The sequence below is a fragment of the Neomonachus schauinslandi genome, chromosome 2, assembly GCF_002201575.2.
Source record: "Neomonachus schauinslandi chromosome 2, ASM220157v2, whole genome shotgun sequence".
In the NCBI taxonomy this organism is placed as follows: Eukaryota; Metazoa; Chordata; class Mammalia; order Carnivora; family Phocidae; genus Neomonachus; species Neomonachus schauinslandi.
In genome coordinates, this window is record NC_058404.1 from 84,973,496 (window position 1) to 84,998,178 (window position 24,683).

The following is a 24,683-nucleotide window of genomic DNA, read 5'->3' on the forward strand; positions in this document are numbered from 1 at the left end:
GCTTCCATGGTCATTGTAGACCTCTGGCTGGCTGCATGGCCAAGGGGGTAGAGGAAGGCCGAATGAGCTTTAGGACCTTGTCCACTTTGACATTAAGTAATTCCAAGATCGTCAGTAGGTGATCGATCATTGTCACGGGCACATTCCTACATGTCCACACTCTCCTCACACGGGAGCCGAGCGAGTGATGACTCTGTGTGTGTCACACCCCCTCCAGTACCCACAGGCAGATGGGAAGCCTCAATGTACCAATTTTGCAGCATTTTCTGAATCTCCTTGAAAACAGCATTTTTATGTTACATGATGCCTCTGAACGAATACAATAGGGAGATGTGGGGAAGAGTTATTTTGAGGGCCATAATTTGACTCAGTTATCTCAGGCAATCAAAGATTGTTTAACACCAGAAAGAGCTGACCAGAGCAGCTGCTAAAACAGCGCTTTGTGTGGGAAATGATAAGAGGTTCAGTATTTTGACAGCCATTTCAGAGGTATGAGTAATAAAACTTCTAAGAAAATCTTGATTGCTGGGTTGGTTTTTTTCTTTGGGGGCGGGGTGTTGGTGGGAGGATTGGATTCTCTGGCTCAGATTTCCCATCTTGCAGGATTCTGTGTGGATAGGGGCTATAGGAGGAATATTTGCCCTCTCCCAGAGTCTTGATTCTTTGTATCCATAGCGTTTAGGCAGCACAGTGATAACTTATGTAGGTTTTCAAAAACTAGGGAACTCATCCATTGATCAAACATGTGTTCAGGGCTTACTGTGCTCCAAGCAAAGGGTAGGACCTAGGAGTCGGAAAGAGTCAGCCTCCTCCATAAGAGGTCTTCTGGAAAGAGGAGGAGATGTGGAACGAGGCAAAATGTACAGGTAATTTTAAATAAATTCAATAGGTACTACAGAAGCAGAACTTGGAGGGGAGGAGGGATAGAAAGAGAGGTATTAAACAATTAGGAGTTTGTCATTTAAGGCAGTGGGAAGTGAGATAAGCACAACATTCCGAATAGAGGGAGAATTCTGCTCAGTGTTACAAAAGGGAAAGGGCGAGTCTGGGTTAATGTGGAAGAGTGTATTTATTGATTTGGCTGGCCAACTGCATACCTCGATTCACAGTATTACTTTCTGTCTGAATATCTAGTACCTTAAGTTTTCAAAGCATTTTCACAACAGTTTTCTAATTGTACGTGCACCTCATGTGCGTATTACAATATTATACTGTCTGTAGTTTAAAATATTTCAGCATGGACCCTATAGTAGGTATGTATGTACCTGTTCGTTTTCATCTAAATCTTAGTGGAGCTGGTGGTGCCAAGTTGTGAATGCACACTCAGCGTTGATGAGCTGGTATCTCATCAGAAGCTCTCACTTTGGGGGGGGGGGGGGGGTCTTCCTTAAACAATTCAGTTTTCTTTGTCCCTGAGTGACACTGGAGATTTTGTTAATTAGGATAATGGGTATTGGAGGTGGATTTCACTTGGGGACCTTTGTGGTGGTCAAGATGAGTGGATCAGGTTGAACCTTTTCAGGGGCCTTCCCTCCTGTGTGTTACAGAATATACAAGTCTAGTGAGACATTAAGGATGGGGAAACTGAGGCTCAGGGAGGCTGGGTGTGAGAGTGGGGTAGTGGCAGGGCCAGGACTGAAGAATTCCAGAACTGGGACCACTTCTGTTGGCTGCTCTGCCCAGTGAGCTGTGCTTGCCCTTGAAGAACCTTTATCTGTGATGACAGTCTTTTAGAGGCTCATTAAACCATGTAGGCTAATCCTTGGCTGAATTCCCTAAGCCCAGACTGCAGTGCGTGTTCCTTAGAACCAATGTATGTGCCATTTCCAGTATTGTGGGGGTTTCATTTCTTCTTTTGATTCAAAAAGAGTGAAGTATTACAAACACTCAGTTACGAATGATGTACTTGTATTTCTAGTTAACAGTGAAGGGAATCCAGCTTAGCTGGAGCACTCTTTTCTGCTTTTCCTGTTAATATACTCTTCCATCTGCAGATAATTGAAAAGTAATTAGAGGTCTTTGCAGTAAATCCACGCCACAGTAGAGAAAACAAAAATGCATACATGTGTGGCATTATGTGGAAATTTACCCTTTGGAAAACTACAAGCCGTAGGGATTTTAATGTATTTCATACAGGCCAGATCACACAAATGAATTAATTTCCACTTTAGTGAAAGTTTGTTTTTCCTGGTGTGTTCAGGTCGGCTATGGTCACTGTGGTTTGGAGTGAACCTAAATGGGTTCCTGTCCTTGGACAAAGACCAAGGACAACTGTAGGACTTGCCCATGGTTAACTTCCCGTAGGCTTTTTGATTAATAACCCTGGTTCAGGAAGGCAAGTGCTATTATGATCACTTTGCAACTGAGCCAGTCAAAGCAACGAGAAGTTAAGTGGCATGTCCACACCACAGAACTGGTTATAACAGAGTCAGAGCCAGAACTGAGCTCGTCTGAACACTAGGTGACTCAGCGATACAGCTCTTTCTATGACCCCAGGCTGCCAGAGCAGAAGGAAGTGAATTTCACTGGTATCGTGCACATCAAGGTATTCCATGTGGTGATATGGTGGGAACCAAACCTCAAGACATTGTTCCAAGACAACATGTCAGGAGATGCTAGTGGTGACAGTTTCAGAAGAACTTACGGTTCAGATTCAGCAGAACTTCATGAAAATCCTGCTTTGAGCCAGGCACTGAGCTTCGTGGTCCCCAGTATGCTGCTTATTTTCAGCAGGAGCAGAGCAAGGGAGCCTGGGGACCTTTCGCCTCCCCACGTCAGCCTCAAGCACTTATCAGTAGTATCCCAAAGCCATTTTTAATAGACATGCCGTCTAAGTGGAAGTCAAATTAAATAAAAGAGTGTCTTGGCAAGTTCCAGGCTGGTTTCTTAACCTCTTATTCCACTCAGCCTGTTGCCCTTAAATCCTATTATATTCCGTCTTATTACAAGAACAATCTCGTAACTGTGATGTTGTCTTCCATTTTATCCTTGAGAAAACCGAGGCATTGAAAATAAGAGGCCTTGCCCTAAGATGAAAACTATCCAGAGTTCCTGATTGGTTCTTCTGAGTCCAAATCCCACTCTGTGCTGATTTCCATCCAACTTTTGGAATAATTATGGGCATTTACTTTATGGGGATCTTTTGGATTCATCCTGTCAAGTAAGGGATCTAGTTTATTTGACTTGGTGGAATTTGTGTGTCTGTGTGTCCATGTTAATTAGAATAATGAAGAAAATGTCCGGTGCCTAATCCCAGGTTGGGATAGATAAAGGAGGCACACTTTCCAGGAGGGGGGGATGTTGGAGGAATGGTAGTTATAAGATAGATTTGCACTCCTGGAAAGAGAAGACGCTGCCTCTTCTTAAGTGAGCATTGGTGCACTGAGTATTTGCATTTCTCATGAATAAATAGGTAAATTCATTTGCTGACTGTTCAGGCATCCTGGACTTGGATGACATGGGCGAGTTTCCCCCTGGGGTCTGGACAGATCAGTGAGGTTCCTGTCCCACAGAATGCCACCGTATGCTACCCCAATGCCTTTCCTGACCCTCAGCCTAGTTACTGCATCATTGAGGAGGGCAGTCATCTCCAGCCATCTCTGGTTTTAATGACTGATGTGACAAATGCTAAAGGACTCTGCCACCGAGGTGGGGAAATGCTTGTTTCACAGCCCTTGTTCACTCCTAAACAAGTGTGAAAATCACTGCTTTGCCTTCTCCCCTACTAGATTATACATACCTTAAGGACTCTGTCTTACTGTTTTGTGCCTGCCGGATTTGCCTTGCCCACAGTAGGTACTTACTTGATGTTTGCTGAGCTAACCTATACTTCTCCAATACAAAGAAAAGTGGGACAGATTAAAATAATATGTAGGCCAGCCTGGCACACTGACTCAGATAGACCTGACTGCTTCCAGGCCTTGACAAGTTACTCAAATTAAGGATTTGTTTCTTAGGTGAAAAGGGGGAAGACATAATGCACACTGGGCATAATGTAGATAAAGCAGAGACACCAACACATAAGTGCTTAATACCCTACTTATTTTTATTTTAAATAGGCATTTGTAAGTACGGGCATTTGCCAGGGACCGAGCTCCCAGCTTTGTCAGCCTCCCATTAGTTTTGACACCAGCAGACTGCCTTCCAACTTAGGCAGTTTCTCTTGGAGGTTATTGGAAAAAGTAATGTAGGGTCAGCATCAGACTGTTTAAGATGAAGACTTTGCCAAGGTGGGGTGCAACAAGAGAGGGGCCGTCGAGAAGGGTTCTAGGGGAAGAGCATTGGGAGGTCTAACAGAAAGGGTATGTTGACACTGCCTCTGGGAATTTGGGGGAAGCACTGGGGAGACCCTTAAGCATTCTTCTCTCTTCTCCACCCTCAGGCCTTCTCGTGGGTACCCTTGATGTTGTGCTGGACTCCAGTGCCCGGGTGGCTCCTTACCGAATCCTTTACCAGACTCCAGACTCTTTGGTCTATTGGACCATCGCCTGTGGTAAGTAGCAATATTCAGAAATATGGAGAAATCTGGTGATTAACAACTTTCTGCCAGAAGGGAAGGACCCTTTATTTGGGAATACAATCACTTGGTATTTTAGAGTAATTAAGCATAGCCACTTCAGCAGGTAAACTCCAAATCTTAATGGCTCCTTTGTCTACCCCATTCTCACTCTGGCAAAGTCTCCTTTGGATCCTGTGGCCTTCTCCAACTGTAATGACACGAAGCCTCCATGGGAGGATGACTTAGAAGGGAAAAATGGGAGAGAGAGGCACACCCACATTTAACTCCCTGGGCGGGACGTGTCACACCCCACTTCCACTCACACTGTGTTGCCTAGAACCAGTCGCATGACCCCAGCTTAACTCCATGGGCAGCTGGGAAATGAAGAGGAACATGGGGACTACTTGTGTGCACTCAGCAATACATATCTGAGCACAGTACTTCCTACTTGAGTAGGGATTTTTTTTTTCCCTGATCATAATCTATAATAATGTCCTGTGTTTAAAATGGTGGTCAGCAGCCCTGCCATTATTGGATCTCTCACAAGAATTTTTAATCTAGGGGCGCCTGGGTGGTGGTTGGTTAAGTGGCTGCCTTCGGCTCAGGTCATGGGTCCTGACCTGAGCTGAAGGTCTGCCTGCTGCTCTGCCTACTTGTGCACTCTCTCTATCTCTCTATCAAATAAATAAGTAAAATCTTAAAAAAAAAAGAAAATAACTTTTAATCCAAAGTGGCCAAGATTTTTTTTTTTTTTTAAGATTTTATTTATTTATTTGACAGAGAGAGACAGCGAGAGAGGGAACACAAGCAGGGGGGAGTAGGAGAGGGAGAAGCAGGCTTCCCACCCAGCAGAGAGCCTGATGCGGGGCTCAATCCCAGGACCCCGGGATCATGACCTGAGCCGAAGGCAGACGCTTAACGACTGAGCCACCCAGGCGCCCTGGCCAAGATTTTTTTAGTTATTTGTTTGCATGTGGCTTTGCAAATAACCATAGGAAAAGCAAGGGCACTGAGCACTTAATTTTTTTTTCATTTTTTTTTTTACCTCCACTTGATTTTTATTATTTTTATTATTATTTTAAGATTTTATTTATTTATTTGAGAGAGAAAGAGAATGAGAGACAGAGAGCACAAGAGGGAAGAGGGCAGAGGGGGAAGCAGACCCCCCGCTGAGCAGGGAGCCCGATGTGGGACTTGATCCCGGGACTCCAGGATCATGACCTGAGCCGAAGGCAGTCGCTTAACCAACTGAGCCACCCAGGCGCCCGATTTTTTTAGTTATTATTAATAGACTTTATTTTTTAGAACAGTCTTAGATCAGAGAGTTCAGAGAGCTCCCATCTGCCCTCCACATACATAGTTTCCCTTATTATTAACATCTTAGTATGGTACATTTGTTTTAGTTAATGAACCCATAATGATACACTATTACTTTTTTTTTAAGATTTTATTTATTTATTTGACAGAGCACAAGCAGGGGGAGTGGCAAGCAGAGGGAGAGGGAGAAACAGTTCCCCCACCAAGTAGGGAGCCCGACTTGGGGCTCGGTCCCAGGACCCCGGGATCATGACCTGAGCCAAAGGCAGATGCTTAACCATCTGAGCCACCCAGGCGCCTCTTGATACACTATTACTAAACAAAAGCCATAGTTTGTTTATTTTATTTTATTTTTAAGATTTTATTTATTTATTTGACAGAGAAAGACACAGCAAGAGAGGCAACACAAACAGGGAGGGTGGGAGAGGGAGAAGCAGGCTTCCTGCTGAGCAGGAAGCCCGATGCGGGGCTCGATCCCAGGGTCCTGGGATCATGACCTGAGCTAAAGGCAGATGCTTAACGACTGAGCCACCCCGGCGCCCAAAGCCATAGTTTATTTAGATTTCACCTAATGTCCTTTTTCTGTTCCAAGACCCTATCCAGGATACTATATTATATTTAGTTATCATGTCTCTTTAGGCTCTTGGCTGTGGAAGTTTCTCAGGCTTTCCTTGTTTTGGATGACCCTGCTGGTTTTGAAGGATACTAGTCAAGTATATTGTAGAACTTCCCTCTATTGCCATTTGATGTTTTTCTCATGTTTAGGCTAAGGTGATGGATTTTTGTTGAGGGAGATCACAGAGATAAAGTGCTATTTTTATCACATTATGTCAAGCAAAGGTACATATTGTTAATTTATGACTGATGAGGTTTTCCTCAGTCATCCAGCTGAAGTAGTATTTTTTGGGTTTCTCCACTGTTATTATTTTCTGTCCCTTACGATGCTGTTCACTCTCTGGAGGTCACTATACCACAGCCCACCCTTAAGGAGTGGGGAGTTTTAATTTATTCAATTATTTTTATCAGTATGGAATCACGCATATTGATTTTATACTTTAGAGAGTCCAGTGCTACTTTATTTTGTTGCTCAAATCATTCTAGCTTTGGCCATTGGGAGCTCTTTCAGTTGACTTTGCTCAGTCTTTAAGTTGATCTCTACTCAGTAGGAAGTGCTGTGCTAGGATCTAAAGATATCATGATAATTAGATCCGGTCTCTGCTCTTGAGAACAGAAGTAAATATTCAATTATAACCCAGTGTGAACCAGTACCACACAGTGCCAGGTGATTGCAGGGTGCCCAACTAAATGCAAGAATCTCAGCTGGGCTTTTACACAGTAGGAGAGGTTATCTGGGTGTGATTTCCAGCTGCTGGAAGGCCCTGGTGCCCTCGGAATGCTCCCTCAAGGATTTAATGGTACCTGAAATTCTAGCATTGTAGTGTTGGATCCCTTTCGAGTTATTCTGGTTTAGATGCAGACAGGCCCATGAGAAATGATGGAATATATCAGTCATTTATGCATTCTGGTGAATGAAGGCATGGCATCAGGGTGCAGGGCATGGAGAAAACCACCTGGGAGTGAAGGGTGGGGATTGGAGTGAGAGGAAGGAGATCAAGGCTACAGGAAGAGGGAAGCTGGGACCCTGAAGAAGACAGGCTTACCGAGCCACCCAGGCTCCTCTAAGCCGTCATTCAATACACAGAGGAAGGACCCAGTAGCTCCTGTCGAGGGGGAAGTGTCCTGAGGTGGTTGGTGGGAACGTGTCACATTTAGTCGGCAAACATTCTAGAATGTGTTAAAATAGACATTGTAGTCAGCAAGTGACGAAGTAAAAAGAAAGAGAATTAGAAAGCCGGCAGGGCCACTTAACAAGGGTGTGGAAAGGACACTCTGACACTTTCTCTCTCACCTTCCAGCCTGCCTACCACTTGTGTCCGGAGGCTTTTGAGATCCTTTGGAGCCTGGAGCTCCTAGAGCTCTCCTTTCTCTCCTTACAGCAATTCTAGGCACCTGGACTTGCCAGGCAGTGTGCATTTACACTGAGGGGAGCTTCTGGTTTGTGCCTCTGTGACTCTTCTGTTCCTGCCGGCTCAGCCCTAAGCTTTTCTTCTTTCCCTGTGACCTGACATCACTACTCCTCTCCGTTTCTGAGGCTTTGCCATTCTCTGAAGCAGATGCTCTTGTGAATGCTCGTGTAGGAAAGAGCCCAGAGTTACAAAGCTGAATTATTCCTGAATTATTTGCCAAACCAACACTAAGGAACACGAGGCAGTACATGCTGATGGCATACTTTATACCACAAAGAGGTGTACTTTCATTTTCCCAGTAAATAATGCCTGTCACAACTGCATGATCTCATTATAATAAGCCCAGAACAGCTTTCGCTTTTGTATATATTGATTACCCATAGAGATACCTCCAGAATTTCCTTGTTTAAGACTCCACGGAAGTGACAACCAGCGTGAAAGTCCCATTCACCCATTAGTCCTTCTTATCGATTTCCATTTAAAACCCAAATTGCTGGCTCCCTTTCAGGAGAGGATTTTAAGAGCGGAAGCTGTCAGCTTTCAGATTTCTCTGATATGCTGACCTTTTGGTTTGTCACTTTAATGTTTGGGGTTTTTTTAATAAACTACAAAGTTGGTATTTGGTGGGACAGTGTGTCAAGAGCTTTTTAATTTGCTTGACTTTTCATGAATCTTTGCTGTAAGAGAAGTGTCAGCAGAAAACCAGGTGAGTCTAGCTCACTGCCCTGTAGAATCCACAGGATTGCAAAACGTTGCTGTACGCCATGCATGTCGTGAATCTGCAACGTGTAAGTTGGATGCAAGGGAGTATCAACCATCAGTGTCTTCAGGAGACCACTTTCTGTAGAAGAGCAGGGGTAAATCCTAGTCGTTTGACTTGCCTTAGACTTGAGTCACAGCGAGTCTTTTGCAGAGTCTCGCTTACTCCCAACGTAGCAGTCGGTCACCTGGAGCTTGGCAATAATATGAACCATATAGAAAGAAGGGTGGAAAAAAAGCAAGACTTATTTGGTGAAACATTATTTTCATAAGCTGCTTCTAATCTTCTTCTTCTGTTTTTAAATATTTATTTGAGAGAGAGAGAGAAGGGAGCATGAGCAGAGGGGAGGGGCAGAGGGAGAGGGAGACACAGGCTCCCCGCTGAGCAAGGAGCCCAATGCGGGGCTCGATCCCAGGACCCTGGGATCATGACCTGAGCTGAAGGCAGAAGCTTAACCGACTGAGCCACCCAGGCGCCCCTGCTTCTAATCTTCTAACAGTTGTATCCAGATTGGTTTGATTTTTTTACTTTTCCTTGACATTGAGAGCTTTAATTGGGAAAGGGAACCAAAAACATTCCTAAGTAATGACTTTCTTTTCACTACTACCCAAATTGAAGCCACCATTCTCTTTGTTTTCTTTTTTTTTTGTTTTTTAATTTTTTGAGAGAGAGAGAGCACATGTGAGCACAAGCAGGGGGCGTGGCAGGCAGAGGGAGAAGCAGGAAGACCAGGAACCTGGGATTGTGACCTGAGCCGAAGGCAGACGCTTAACCAACTGAGCCACCCAGGCATCCGGACCACCTTTCTCTTCAGTTGATACTCCATTGTGCCATCAATTCTAGCCTGCTGAATTGCATTTTGCTCAGTGGTTTGTGCAGTAAATTACACCTTTTGCCATCTCTTACGGACATAAAGGAAGCAGTACCATAGGAATTTGTCTAGCCAGCTTTGTTGAGCTCATTATATTCTGACAGTCTCCCCCTCTCCCCAGCAGTCAGTTGACTATTTTTCATCTGAGGCTCTCATTAGGAAGCTAAACAGCTACAGGTCTTCCCTCAGCAGCGGATGTTTTGTACTTGGTGCTCCAGAGGCAGGAGAGAGCCCAGTCCTCTGCCCTCCTTGGCCTTCAGTGGATTTCAGTAGAAGGCAACCCATTTGGCTCTCCCCATTAGAAGAGCTAGAAGGTTCTAACGGTAAGAAGGGTTATACAGCCTCAGTGAGAATATAGACACATAAAAATGATGGTAACTCCAAGGACGTGGTCTACAGAGGAGCTCTGGGACCATCGAGAAGAGCAATAAATAGAAAGAAGGAGATGATGAAATTCCCTCTGGATCTGACTTTTCAGCAGGACTGATAAAGGAAATGTGTGTTTGATGGGCACTTCACTGATGACACAGCCCTGCATGGTGCCTTGATTTGGTTGCCTGTTGATTTAGTTTCTCTTTTCTTTACCATCCCAGAATTTCATCTGGGCCTAGATGCTCATTCGTTTTCAGAACTGAAAGCTATTTTAGCCACCATCTTGCCTAACGGTTTTATTTTAATAGGATGCAGAGGCAAGGTGAGTTGCCCAAGTTCACAATCCTAGTTGTAGCTAGTTAGTGCAGAGCTGAGACCTAATTCTTAGGTCTCCCTCTTCCTAGCCCAGTACTTTTTTTTTTTTTATTCTTATGTTAATCCCCATACATTACATCATTAGTTTTAGATGAAAAGCCCAGTACTTTTTGAGTAGAACCATACTGGCCTTTATGATTAAGCATTCTTGTAGTCAGCAGCTGGTAAGACCCAGAGTTTAATTAAAGATTGCTAGTTGGTTCTGCTCCTGCCATTTCTGTACAATAGAGAGAGAATATGTGGGGTAATTTAGTTGCCATCCACATGAAATACATGTAATGTGGAAGTTGGCATTTTATCATCCTTTCTTGGTCCGGGTATCTCAAAAACTATTCTTGCATCTTTGGGAACACAGCAGCTTAAAACAACTTGTGGGGTGCCTGGGGGGCGCAGTCAGGCATCCAACTCTTGATTTGGGCTTGGGTCATGGTCTCAGGGTTGTGGGGTCTAGCCCCATGTCAGGCTCTGCGCTCAGCAGGGAGTCTGCTTGCGATTCTCTTTTCCTCTCCCTCTGCCCCTCCTGCTTGTGCGCTCTCTCTCTCTCTCTAGAATAAATAAATAAATCTTAAAAAAAAAAACCAACTTGTTTTTTTTCTTTAAGTAATACATGTTCATTGCAGAAAATTAGAAAATAAAGATAAGCAAAAAGAATAAAATTTAAAAACAATACCACACTCCAGATCACCTTTTATTTATTTTTTACATTTTTTTAAAGATTTATTTATTTATTTTAGAGAAAGAGAGAAGGAGCGTACGAGTGTGGAGGGTGGCAGAGGGAGAGGGAGAAAGAAACTTTAGCAGATTCCTCGCTGAGTTCGAAGCCCTACATGGGGCTTGATCTTAAGACCCTGAGATCACAACCTGAGCCAAAACCAAGAGTCAGACGCTTAACTGACTGAGCAACCCAGGGGCCCCTCCAAATCACCTTTTAGACTTTGTAGACAAAGACTTTGTATACACACACACACACACACACACACACGTATATGCCATATGTCATGATATGTCATATGTCATTTCATGTATGTGTCATATGACATTTCCATGTCAATAAAACCTATTTCTGACATGTTTTAATGAGTAGATAATATTTTATTGTGTGTGTAACATAATTTATCTGATACATTATTATCAGAAACATGAGTTTTTTCCCCTAATGTTAATTGCGTTTTGAGCAACCTTAATCAATACCCTCTGAAAAAAAAATCTTTTCACATTCCTTTAATTATCACTTGAGGATAAATTTATAGAAATAGATATGCTGAGTCAAAAATATACATATCTGTAAGGCTTTTAGTGTCCCTAGCTTGATTGCCTTCCAGAAAGATAGCCATTTACTTTCTCCCCATCAGAGTGGGAAAAAGACCTTGGCACTTAAGTGAAATTAAAATAAGGACATCAACCACATCCAGGACTGTAGGAATCTTACAGTCAAGGCTGGATGAGTTACCTGGGCTTCTCTTTTCTCAAAGTGGTTATAAAGCAGGACGCCTGGGTGCCTTCAGCTCAGGTCATGATCCCAGGGTCCTGGGATCGAGCCCCGCATCGGGCTCCCTGCTCAGCGGGGAGCCTGCTTCTCCCTCTGCCTCTGCTCCCCCTGCTTGTGTTCCCTCTCTCTGACAAATAAATAAATAAAATCTTTAAAAAAAAAAAGTGGTTATAAAGCTATGAGCATATTGTTATGGCCCATAAGAGATTTAAGCAGTTATGTAAGAAGCTTAACAGTAGTTACACAAGGAATTGTTCTATGCACGCCTTACTCCAGTAATATGTACACTTAGCAGTACAAACATAATGATGCCATGGCCAGAGAGATTTCTGCTGAATGCATGTTAGTCAGGCAAGGGTTAACCAGCCGATGTTTTAGCGCCCTGACATCAGAAGTTAGAAATACCTCCAGCGTCCTAAGTCAAGATGAGATCTTTGTCTATTGCTTGCGATGGTAATAGCAAAAGTAACTGTTTATTTAGTGCTTTATATATTCTAGACCTGTGCTCAGGACTTCACATGTGTGTATAATCTTCTTTAATCCCCAGCACAAACCAGTGTGGCAGGTGTTGTTACCTACATATTAAAGATGAGGCATTTGAAGCACAAAGAAATGAATTTACCTACGATTACAGAGTCAGTATGTGTACTTTTGAAACCAGCTGTACTTTTTTTGACATCAAAGCCTGTGTTCTGATCTATGATGTGATATTGTCTGCCTGATAACCAGGCTTCTTCTTATTCCAAGTAATCTAACCTCTAGTCATACTTATTGCGCTTAAGTAGGTTTTGTTTTTTGGGTTTTTGTTTTGTTTTTCTAAATAACATCCTTTAAAAAAAAAAAAAACTAAATTAGCCAACATACAGTACATCATTAGTTTCAGATGTAATGTTCAATAACTCATCAGTTGCATATGATACCCAGTGCTCATCACATCACGTACCCTCCTTAATGCCCATCACCCAGTTGCCCCATCCCCCCACCCACCTCCTCTTCCTTGTTTTTCAGAATCAAGAGTCTCTCATGGTTTGGCTCCCTCCCTGATTTCTTCCCAGTCAGTTTTCCCTCCCTTCCCCTAAGATCCTCTGCACTGTTTCTTATATTCCACATGTGAGTGAAACCAGTCGTTCTCTGATTGACTTATTTCACTTAGCATAATCCCCTCCCGTTCCATCCATGCCAATGTAAATGGTAGGTATTCATCCTTAAGTATAGGTTTTGGAGCTAGGTAATCATGCATCACAAAGAAATATCTGCTGATTATCTATCAGTAGGGCTGTAAGCCTTTGTTCTTAATCCTCAGAGGCCAGATATGATAGAATCAAATCATGGTTCCATCTTAATGCTTCTTCCTTTTTATTTCAAGCAGCCTTTATGTACTTTAAGATACATTTAAAGCGGGGCGCCTGGGTGGCTCAGTTGGTTAAGCGACTGCCTTCGGCTCAGGTCATGATCCTGGAGTCCCTGGATCGAGTCCCTGGATCGAGTCCCTGGATCGAGTCCCGCATCGGGCTCCCTGCTCGGCAGGGAGTCTGCTTCTCCCTCTGACCCTCCCCCCTCTCATGTGCTTGCTCTCTCTCATTCTCTCTCTCAAATAAATAAATAAAATCTTTAAAAAAAAAAAAAGATACATTTAAAGCTAGATGAGAAATTAGACTAGGATGATTTTGTATTTTTCATCATCTTAAAGAATGTTCAAATTTTGCCTAGATATATGCACAGAGCCTGTGGCTAGTATTCTTCAAAACAAAACAAAAACCACCACTCCGAAAGATAAAAGATTCCCATTTTTCTAAAATTAATTTCTAAGTAACCTTAAGCCCATCAGGTGTTGATCTAGTTTTTACCACAGCAGAATGCTTTAACCTGGATTAACTTGGATTTTCTGGAGGATTCTCTTTCCCAAGACTGGCTTTCTTTGTTGTGCCAGCTGATTGCACAGTTAGGTCAGCTTGTTTTTCCTGCTGTATCTCTGTAAATGAAGCCTTTCCAGAAAATGGACAGCCAAGCCCTTCCTTTCTTGTTCTAAGCATCTAACACCTTCTGTTCAAACTGCGGAGTGGGGGTGCCGTTAAGCGGCTGCCTTCGGCTCAGGTCATGATCCCAGGGTCCTGGGATCGAGCCCCACATCGGCCTCCCCGCTCAGCGGGAAGCCTGCTTCTCCCTCTCCCACTCCCCCTGCTTGTGTTCCCTCTCTCGCTGTGTCTCTCTGTCAAATAAATAAATAAAATCTTAAAAAAATAAAACAAAAAAACTGCTGAGTAAATAGACCAGTCCCTATTCACAGCACAAGAGCTCCATGTTACCTCACCTTAAAAAATAACCAAAGAAAACTTCCAAGATCTTAAATATTGCAGCACTTGTATTTAGTGTCTTAAGAAAGGAAAGAGCTATTTATAAGGAACATTTAGGATTCCAACATTTTTCCTTTGGAGTTTAGCTCATTCCTGAAGAGTGGTCCAGCAAAGCAACAGTGGGTCTCAAACAGCAGGACATTTGCTCTGTGATCTCTGAGAGGTAATGTGGACTCTTTGGTCTGGAGTGAGAAGTGTACAGACATGGACACGTGATTTCACAAATAATTTTTACAAGAGTGGCATCTTCAGAATTTGTCTTGTCTGCTGGGTCAGGGAATCCAGCTCTGCTTTGTCGGTATTGATCATACTTCTAGTCCCCAGAACCTGGAACATTTAGGAAAGTGTTCAGAGAATGTGGTGTTTTTGTCGTAGAAGGTACATTTCATTACTTGCCCTAGAAAGTATTGTTGGGTATAGGTAAGTATCCATAGGTAATTCCTGAAACTACCATTGGCTGATGGCGTTTGTGTCTTTTTTCTCTTCTCAAATATGGTGATAATGGTTTCATATAATGGTACACAAAGTCCTTCCTTATCTAGAGTTCAGTCTTCTGGAACTTTGATATCTTAGATGTAGATAGAGCCAGAAGAAACCTCCAAAACCGGTTTGGTAGTACAGAAGTAGGCCCAAGGCACCGGGTACGCTGAAAGGGTTGCAAGACCTAAAGCTGTGGAGATACGCCGTATCGGCTCCTTTCCTATACGTGGGAGCAGTGAGTGGCTCAGGATGGCTCTAGAAGCCTAGTCTTTTTATGTGACCCTCAGAAGTATGGGAGAAGCAACAGGAGATGGAGAGCTGAATGGAAACCACACTAGCAGCATCAGTGGGGGGGCAGTGGTAGCAATAGAAGATAGAAACGTGGGGATTTACATTCTGGGCAGCAAGAAGTAGAAGAGCCAACGGTGCAAATGGTGTTAGGTGGTAGGAGGTAGAGATCATGGAAATGATGGACAGTGCAACGGGGTGGGACACGGCAGGTCCTGGGACAGCAGAGAAGGCAGGAGGTGGGGAAACAATGTTTATAGGAAATCTGAAATTCGGAACAAGAGTGCTCGGCTGGCCTACTTAAAGATGGGAGGGGCCCCTGGGTGGCGGAGTTGGTTACATCCCATTGATTTTGTCTTAAGTCATGATCTCGGGGTCATGGGATGGAGTCCTATGTGTCGGGCTCCACGCTCTCCTCTTGCTCTTCCTCTCCTTCTGCCTCTCTTCAGCCCCCTGTGCTCTCTCTCTCTGCCTAAAAATGAATAAATAAAATCTTCAAAAGTATATATTTAAAAGAAAAAGTTGGGAATTAGCCATAATGTCTTTGTATTCTATCCATGACAATTGGAAGTATGAGTAAATGTTTGTTGAATGAGTATATGCATGCATATACACCATTTTTACCCTGCGTGTGTGGGTGGGTGGGTGTGCTTACGTGAATATGTACAGAAAGAACACTTTTTTTTTTATTATGTTATGTTAGTCACCATACATTACATCATTAGTTTTTGATGTAGTGATCCATGACCCATTGTTTGCGTATAACACCCAGTGCTCCATGCACTACGTGCCCTCTTTAATACCCATCACCAGGCTAAGCCATCCTCCCATCCCCCTCCCCTCTAGAACCCTCAGTTTGTTTCTCAGAGTCCATCGTCTCTCATGGTTCATCTCCCCCCTCCGATTTCCCCCCCTTCATTCTTCCCCTCCTGCTATCTTCTTCTTCTTCTTCTTCTTCTTCTTTTTTTTTTAACATATAATGTATTATTTGTTTCAGAGGGACAGAAAGAACACTTTGAAGGCAACATGTGCAAAGCTGAAAGCACACCTTCTATCCTAGGTCTTGTAGCTGATGGACTTTTCTATTCAGGATAATTGAGGATTAGTGAGGTTGAGCTGAGGTTGGATTCCAGAGCCAATGTAACAGGAACTCAAAGTCCAGTACCTCGAGTGACTACCTGGTCAAGGGCAGAGCATGGTGAGATAGCAGTCAGTAGCCTGACCGTGTGAAAACCAGCCTCTGGAAGGCACATCTGCAATCAACATAGGCAGGGGCAGAAGACAAGATCAGACAGACGCTGAGAATTGTGCCCGGCAGGTCTGCAGAAGCTCAGCAGTCCTGTGGGTCTCCAGGAGTGCCTCTGTCCTGAGGTGCACACATCTGAGAGGCCAGCAAGCACGGGTGGCCGGGGTGGAGGGCTCATGGCAGGCATTAACAGGGCTCTATCTATCACAGCCAGTCACAGCTGGTGATAGTAGGGACCTGTTTACAGACAAGGAAGGGTGTTGTATACTTTAGAAATTTTTCCAGCAACTGGGGCGCGTGGGTGGCTCAGTCGGTTAAGCGTCTGCCTTCGGCTCAGGTCATGATCTCGGGGTCCTGGGATCGAGCCCTGAGTCGGGCTCCCTGCTCGGCAAGGAGTCTGCTTCTTCCTCGCCCTCTGCCCCACCCCCACTCACACTTGCTTGCTCTCTCTCAAATAAATAAAATCTTTAAAAAAAAATTTTTTTCCAGTAACTATTTAAAAATTTAAAGTGTATAATATTTTAAAGCCCTCTGGTAAACTCCAAAATGACTCATTCTCCTAAATATTTCAAATGGGCATTGTTCTTTGCATCTGAAAAATATTGCCTCTTTTCCAAATTATCTCTGAGGACATGATTCCTTGGGATTTTTATAGCATCGCTCTGAGATGGGTAAGGGTTTGTTGTGTGTGTTTGTGTGTGTGTATGTTTCATTCATCTCCATTTTACAGATTAAACAAATTGTCTAAAGTCACCCAACTGGCTAGTGGCAGAGGGAGGGGGACCCAGGTGTCCTGAGTTCTAGCTCTCTCCGTGACATCGTAGTTGCCTTTACCCAAATAAGTAGGCCATGGGTAATGCCCCAAAAGAGCTGCAATCTGTTCTTTCGTGTTTTCGCAGGGCTGCCTCCCCACTAACAAATCTGCTTTTCAGCCTCTCCATCGGTATTCCGTGTAGGCGGTTTTGGTGTTTAGTCTTAAAATAAAAGAAAACGAACTTGGGTTTGGTTTTGTTTTTCCTTTCCTTAAACAGTGGTTCTGAAACCCCTCAAGCCTACCTCACCTCAAGGAGATTTTAGTTCTGCTCTTACAGTTCTTTTTTTTTTTAAGATTTTATTTCTTTATTTGATAGACACAGCGAGAGAGGGAACACAAGCAGGGGGAGTGGGAGAGGGAGAAGCAGGCTTCCCGCTGAGCAGGGAGCCCGATCTGGGGCTCCATCCCAGGACCCTGGACCATGACCTGAGCCAAAGGCAGATGCTTAACAACGCCTGAGCCACCCAGGCGCCCCGCTCTTACAGTTCTGAGTATAATTGTAGACACACTCGTGTCTCCCGCCCTTCTTTGTCAGGAGTCAGAGTGAGATTCTGACTTACCTTGAATTGCTGGTGACAGAGGACCAAGAGAAGAAAAGACACTGTTAAGAAATCAAGGAAAAGAAAGCTTGGAAATCTGAGGAGATACCTGGAGGTTGAACCAGTGGAATCAGAAAATCATTCCTTAATTCTGGAATGAGTAGTGCATACGATTTGTCTATATGTATATGAATGATTTATAAAACATGGTTATCTGCAAGATCATTAACAATGCCAGAGCAAGAATAAAAGGGGAAGGGGAAGGAATTTAGCCCAGTATCTTTACAACCACATCCTGACGGCACGCCTCCGTGTGACACCCTGCAGTTGTGAGCGGAGAGCAGTGCCGGTTACATATGCTACAAGGCTGGGGTGGTTTCAGTGTGGAGCTTGCCAGGCGAGGTGACTTAATGCTTCTCACCACTGACCCAAGTGCAGTGACTTGCTCGGAGGCTGTGAGGATGACCTCATCCCATTACATTTCAAGGCAGCTGTGCTTGCGAGAGCCAGGCAGCTCTTCTTCAGCGATCATCCCCTTTCACATCTCATTCATAATTGAAGTGAGTGAGGATCATTTTTGCCCATTATAGGAGGAGGTTACATCAAACCTCCAGGGGCATACGAAAGCTCTCAAATCATTGCAACTTAACAACTGTAACCTAGTATCCTAACAAGATCTAGGTTACCCTGTGAAGTGCAGGTTCTAGGAGGGAGACAAGCGGAGGGTTGTGCTCAAGTCCCAATCCAGAGACCTGAGTGGGAGAAATGTTGCTAACTTCTACTGGAGACAGTGTTAGGAGAATTTCTGAACCCACCTGATCAGTGCTTACTCTCAGGTTTCCATATCTTTAGGTGTCTTCTGTGTTTCATCTGAAGGGAAGAAAACATTTAAAGGCAGAGCTGTTGGGACAGTGGTCTCCTTTAGTGACACTGATGAAGTGAACCTGTTTAAGTATCTTTTAAATTCCCAAAATTTTATTATTTTTTTTATCATCTTACTGTTCATACAGGCGGTTCCAGAAAAGAAATCACCGAACACTGGGAATGGCTTGAGCAGAATCTACTGCAGACACTCTCCATCTTTGAAAACGAGAATGATATCACCACATTTGTGAGAGGAAAAATACAGGTAGTGGGTCCTTTGCTTTGTTTTGCTTTAACTTTTAATTGGAAACAATTTCAAACTTACAGAAAAGTTGAAAAAATAAGAGCCTGTAGTAGACCTTTTGCATATTCTCTTATTGTTAACATTTTACCCCATTTACATTATCATTTGAGTGCTCATTTACTTTCTATTTGAGTGGAATTTCCCCCCATATACTTCAGTGTGTATTTCTAAGAATATTCTGTTAAATAATAACACTGCAGTTATCACCTTCAATAAATTTAACATTAACATTATACTTTAATATTTGGCACATATTCCAGTCTTGTCTAGCATTTTTTCCCTTTCAGTCCAGCGCAGGATCCAGTCTGGGAAGCAATTGAATTGGTTTTCATCTCTTGTCTCCTTCAATCTAGAACGTTTCTATAGCCTTTCTTTGTCTTTTATGACATTCATGTTTGTTGTTGGTTTTTTTTTTTAAGATTTTATTTATTTATTTATTTATTTTTATTTTTATTTTTTTTTAAAGATTTTATTTATTTATTTGACAGAGAGAGACACAGCGAGAGAGGGAACACAAGCAGGGGGAGTGGGGGAGGGAGAAGCAGGCTTCCCGCGGAGCAGGGAGCCCGATGCGGGGCTTGATCCCAGGACCCTGAGATCATTACCTGAGCTGAAGGCAGACGCTTTAACGACTGAGCCACCCAGGCGCCCCTAGATTTTATTTATTTTTTGACAGAGAGAGAGAGACAAAGAGAGTGAGAGAGGGAACACAAGCAGGGGGAGTGGGAGAGGGAGAAGCAGGCTCCCCGCGGAGCAGGGAGCCTGATGCGGGGCTCGATCCCAGGACCCTGGGATCATGACCTGAGCCAAAGGCAGATGATTAATGACTGAGCCACCCAGACGCCCCGATGACATTCATGTTTTTAAGTATGCGGTTCTGTTTTTTTTAACGGGACATTTTTTCGTCTTGGGTTTTGTCAGATGTTTCCTAGGATTTGATTCTGATTATGCATGCCCAGGTGGAGCACTTCATAAGTAATCTTACATCCTTTTAAGAGTATCATTTCTGGAGGCACATGATATCTCCCCTCATGGGTGATAGACCCAGCAAGGTGTTACCTACCCGGGTTCTCCACTGTAGAGTGACTAATTTTGCCTTTTCCAATAATAAACAATTTGAAATTTTCTTTCTTTCTTTTTTTAAAAATATTTTATTTATTTATTTGACAGAAAGATAAGAGAGGGCACAAGTTGGCAGAGTGGCAGGCAGAGGGAGAAGGAGAAGCAGGTTCTCCGCTGAGCAGAGAGCCGGATGCGGGGCTCAATCCCAGGACCCTGGGATCATGACCTGAGCTGAAGGCAGACGCTTAACCCACTGAGCCACCCAGGTGTCCCCATGTCCCAGACTCATCTTGTAATTTCTCTGTCCCAGTCCTGGAATCAGCTCTTTGTTTCAGTTCGCTTTGTTTCAGGCCCTTTCTTCTTTGCTGCATTGTTAGTTTAATTTTATTTTTTACATGCAGAAAATAATAACATGCTTCCAAAAGTTTAAATTTCCCAAAGTGTTACTCCCTTCTACATCCTTGCTACCCTGTTCTCCCCAACTTTTTGTAGTTAACCAACTTCCTTGTTATCTGGTCTATCCTTCCTGTGTTTCTTTTTGTAAAAAGAGGCAGATATGTGTATTTTTCTTATTTTTCTCTAATTCTTATACCTCAGTCTTCATGTACTTACGCTCCTCTGCATTTGCTCTTTTCACTCAATAACTCTTGGGTAATACTTCATATCAGTTCATAGACAGTATCCACATGTTGTGTTTATTTTTTAAAAAACATTTTAGTAGTTTGGTTTTTTTTTTGAAATATTAATTTTTAGATTTACAGAAGAACTATAAAAGATAGGACAGAGAATTCCCATAGACCATATCACTCAGCTCCCATTAATACTAATATCTTCTGTAACCATAGTATATTTATCAAAACTAAGAAATGAACATTAATGCAATATTGTTAACTACAGGGCCACCTGGGTGGCTCAGTCAGTTAAACATCTAATGCTTGGTTTTGGCTCAGGTCATGATCTCATGGGTCATGAGATCGAGCCCGCATCAAGCTCCACACTCAGTGTGGAGTCTGCTTGAGATTGTCTCCCTCTCCCTCTGACCCTCCCCCTGCTCACCCTTTCTTGCACACATACTCACTCTCTCTCAAATAGATAATCTTTTTTTTTTTTTTTTTTAAAGATTTTCTTTATTTGTCAGAGAGAAAGAGAGAGCACAAGCAGGGGGAGCAGCAGGTAGGGGGAGAAGCAAGCTTCCTGCTGAGCAAGGAGCCTGATGCGGGGCTCAAACCCAGGACCCTGGGATCATGACAGACGCTTAACCAACAGCCACCCAGGCGCCCCAATAAATAAATCTTTAGAAAAAAAAATATTGTTAACTATAGACTTTATTTGGATTTTACCAGTTTTTCCACTTCATGTCTTTTTTTATTCCATGATCCAATCCAGGATCCCACATTGCATTTAGTGCCTGATTCTTTTTAATAGGTGCATATTATGTGTGTATGTACTGTAGAGAAATCAGCCCTCTTCTACCCTTGGACATTTAAGTAGTTTCCAATATTTTGCAATTATAAATATATATACGCGCACACACACACACACATGCACACAAACATATAATATACAATTATAATTGTACATACAATTATAATTCATACATATAATAATATACATGGCTATGTGTGTGTGTGTGTTTGTATTGTGGGGATCTATCTTTAAGATAAACTGGGAGAAGTGGTACTGCCAAGTCAAGGGGTAAATGCATGTGTCATTTTGCTTCATATTGCCAAATCCCCCCCCCGGCCCGCCAACACACACACAGGAGTTGTACCAGTTTACATTCCCGCTGGCATGTATGGGAATGCCTGTTTTCCCACAACTTCACCAAGAAAGCAGATTATCAAGCTTTTGAGTTTTTGCCAATCTGATGGGAAAATATTTTAGTGTTTTAATTTGCATTTATCTCACTTATGAGTGAAGTTGAACATCTTTTTAAATGTTTAATGGGCATTTTTATATCTCTCTAGATTCTCTGCTCATGTCTTTCACTTATTTTTCTATGGGACTTTTGGTCTTATTTTTCTTTAATTCTTAAAAGTTCTTTTATATAAAGGCCATTAGCCTTTTATCGATAATATATATCATAGATATTTTCCCTAAGTTTGTCATTTGTCTTTTGACTTTGCTCATGATAGTTTTTGCCATGGAACATTTAAATGTTTTACTTAGTCAAAATTACAAATTCTTTCCAAATTTTTAGTCATCATTAGAAAGCCTTTCTTTACCCCCAGGTTAAGGAAGAATTCTAGGAAGTGATCTGATAGTTCACTTCTCATTAAAATTACACAGGATGGTCAATTTCTTCTCTTTCACTAAACTTTTACAGGAACAAGTAGTAGTTTTATAATCAGAAAAAGAAGTGGAATATCATTGGTTTTTAGGGTCTGATATTTTTGAGGGAGAGAACTGAATTTTAACTGGACCACATAAAATTAGGGAGGGCTGAGCAGCACAAAAGCACATATATCAGCCTCTTCCTTTCTCCCACCCTTTGCCCCTCAAGATGGATATTTTTCACTGCTTCAGGATGGCTGATTTCAGTTTTTACTCCGTGGTCATAATTAAAGAAACTAGATAGGTAGTGAAGAGGGTAAAAATGGGAGCAGGGAAGATGTTGGGCAGGGTCAGTTTGAAGTTGGGAGGAGCTTCCAAACAAAAAAAGTGTTCTCAAATAACTGAGAGTTGTTTTATTGATAAAACCCATCTGATTTTATAACTTCTTCATTTCATTTCTGAGTCACGTGTCTGAATTTCTGGGAAGTAATGGCTGAATTTCTGGGAAGTAATGGAAACGGAGAGAGTGTGAGGTTCCTCATTTGACAGTCATTTGACCGTATTGCAGGGGGCAGCTGACTGGTGCGGGGATAGGCGTGAGCCCTTGTCCCCATGCAGGAGCCATTACTGACGTCCCCAGTTAGGTTTTGCTAGTCCTCCCTCAGATGGTGCCGTCTTTGGGCAATAGATACAAATTGCTTAGAAGTGACAATAGCCAGGAGGAAAAGAAAAACAAGCATACAAAAAAACCCAGAAAATAAAACAAGGACAATTATGTCAAATAGCCATTCTTCTCACTGTTTCCATTATACCAAAAATGTCACATTTAATTCCCCTGAAACCAATTATGAGGAAGGAATTGCTATTAATGCAATTATGTGTGAAAGAATGTCATTCATGTGCAAATGAATGCTTTAAGCATTCCCAGTTGTCCAATAATGAAGGGAACCAACAAATTTATTTGTTTTGAGATTTAATTAACTTCTATAAATTATAAATGTAATCATTAACTACAGAGGCAACCATAATCCAAACCCATAGATCACATTTTGTGTATTTCTTTCTAGATTTCTAGAGTGCATTTTATCATAATAGTAGTCTTACTGTGCATATAATTTTGTATCACGTCTTTGTTTCCTTGACTGGTATTGTTATATAATTTTTAGTTATTTTAATAATGGAATAAATCCCACTATTGACCTCACCATTCCTCTCTTTCTAGAAGTCCCTTAGCTTCTAGACCAACGTGGACAGGCACAAAGAGTAATACAATACAGTGAACACTTGTTCATATAAGGTCTCCTATAGTTTTTGTTTCATTCCTTTGGGATAGATTACAAATTACAAAATGTTGGTTACTGAGTTAGTTTACACATTTTTCATGGAACTTAGTAGAGATTGTCAGTATATTAGAATCCCTGTGCAATTATTATTTTTTTTTTAAAGATTTTATTTATTTATTCATGAGAGACAGAGATAGAGAGAGAGGCAGAGGGAGAAGCAGGCTTTCCGCTGAGCAGGGAGCCTGATGCAGGACTCGATCCCAGGACCCTGGGATCATGACCTGAGCCCAAGGCAGAGGCTTAACCATCTGAGCCACCCATGTGCCCGAATCCCTGTGCAATTATACCACTTTTCAGTATTCTGGTTGGTTTAAATCGTTTTCCAAGCTTAATAGGTAAAAGATGGGATCGTACTGTTTTAATTTTCTATCTTTGATTATGAGGTTAAACATTTTTTCATGTTAGCTAAGTTAGTTTTCCTTTTTGTGAATTCTGTGTCAATGTCGTTTGTGTGTTTAAATTTATATTGGGCATCCCAAATATTTGGATTGTAGTAATTTTTCAGTTAGGTGAAGCTGTTGTCTGGAACCAGGATAACCCATTTTATGTTATGTAGAACCTGTAGAACATAAAAGAAGGAGACGTGCCATCCCTTTGTTCCATTATCCACCTGGCTAAGAAATTACAAGCAAACTAAGGACAGGTTCTGCATTTCTGGATCCTCTCCCTTAAAGGTGGGGAAGTTGGGAGTTGAACCCTATGGGGACTTTACTGTTGAAATTAGTTGGCAAGGCCTGGTCTGTTGATGTTATGTACTAGGCCCTGGAGTGTTCCAGAGTGTTGTTTCTTAGTTCCGTACCCTCATAAATTCTCTCATATTAGAAATATCTTGTTTTTGGGTGCCTGGGTGGCTCAGTTGTTAAGCGTCTGCCTTCGGCTCAAGTCATGATCCCGGGGTCCTGGGATCGAGCCCCACGTCGGGCTCCCTGCTCGGCGGGAAGCCTGCTTCTCCCCCTCCCACTCCCCCTGCTTGTGTTCCCTCTCTCGCAGTCTCTCTGTCAAATAAATAAATAAATAAATAAATAATAAAAAAAAGAAATATCTTGTTTTTTAAACTTGGATGAGCATTCTAGAAGCATGGTATTTAGTAGATCTGGAATAATGCCGTTTGAATGTTTTTCCACTCAAAACATGGGTATCATTTGCTTTGTTATACATCACTCCCTTCTAGTATTCTCCTTACTCTGACTTTAGGTCAGAGCCCTGCTAAGTGGTCCAGGGGAAAGGTATTAGCCCACTTGAGGGTCTCCAGGCTTACGCTAAGTTGATTGGCCATTGGGGTTGCCTAGAAACCCAACTGCTACTACTTACTAGTGGTTTCCCACTCGGTCAGTTATATTTATTCATTCATTTCATATATATATATGTATATATATATATGTATGTATATGTATATGTATATATAT

At 42.5% G+C, this 24,683-nt stretch overlaps 1 protein-coding gene across 1 annotated transcript in view; it reads left to right on the forward strand.

Moving 5' to 3' along the window:
- TBC1D9 (TBC1 domain family member 9) overlaps window positions 1–24,683 on the forward strand; it is a 119,594-nt gene that overhangs the window by 45,739 nt on the left and 49,172 nt on the right. Inside the window, exons 2-3 of the mRNA XM_021679352.2 lie at window positions 4,382–4,492; window positions 18,441–18,559. Of these exons, the coding sequence (XP_021535027.1) occupies window positions 4,382–4,492; window positions 18,441–18,559 (230 nt within the window). The remainder of the gene's footprint in view (window positions 1–4,381; window positions 4,493–18,440; window positions 18,560–24,683) is intronic.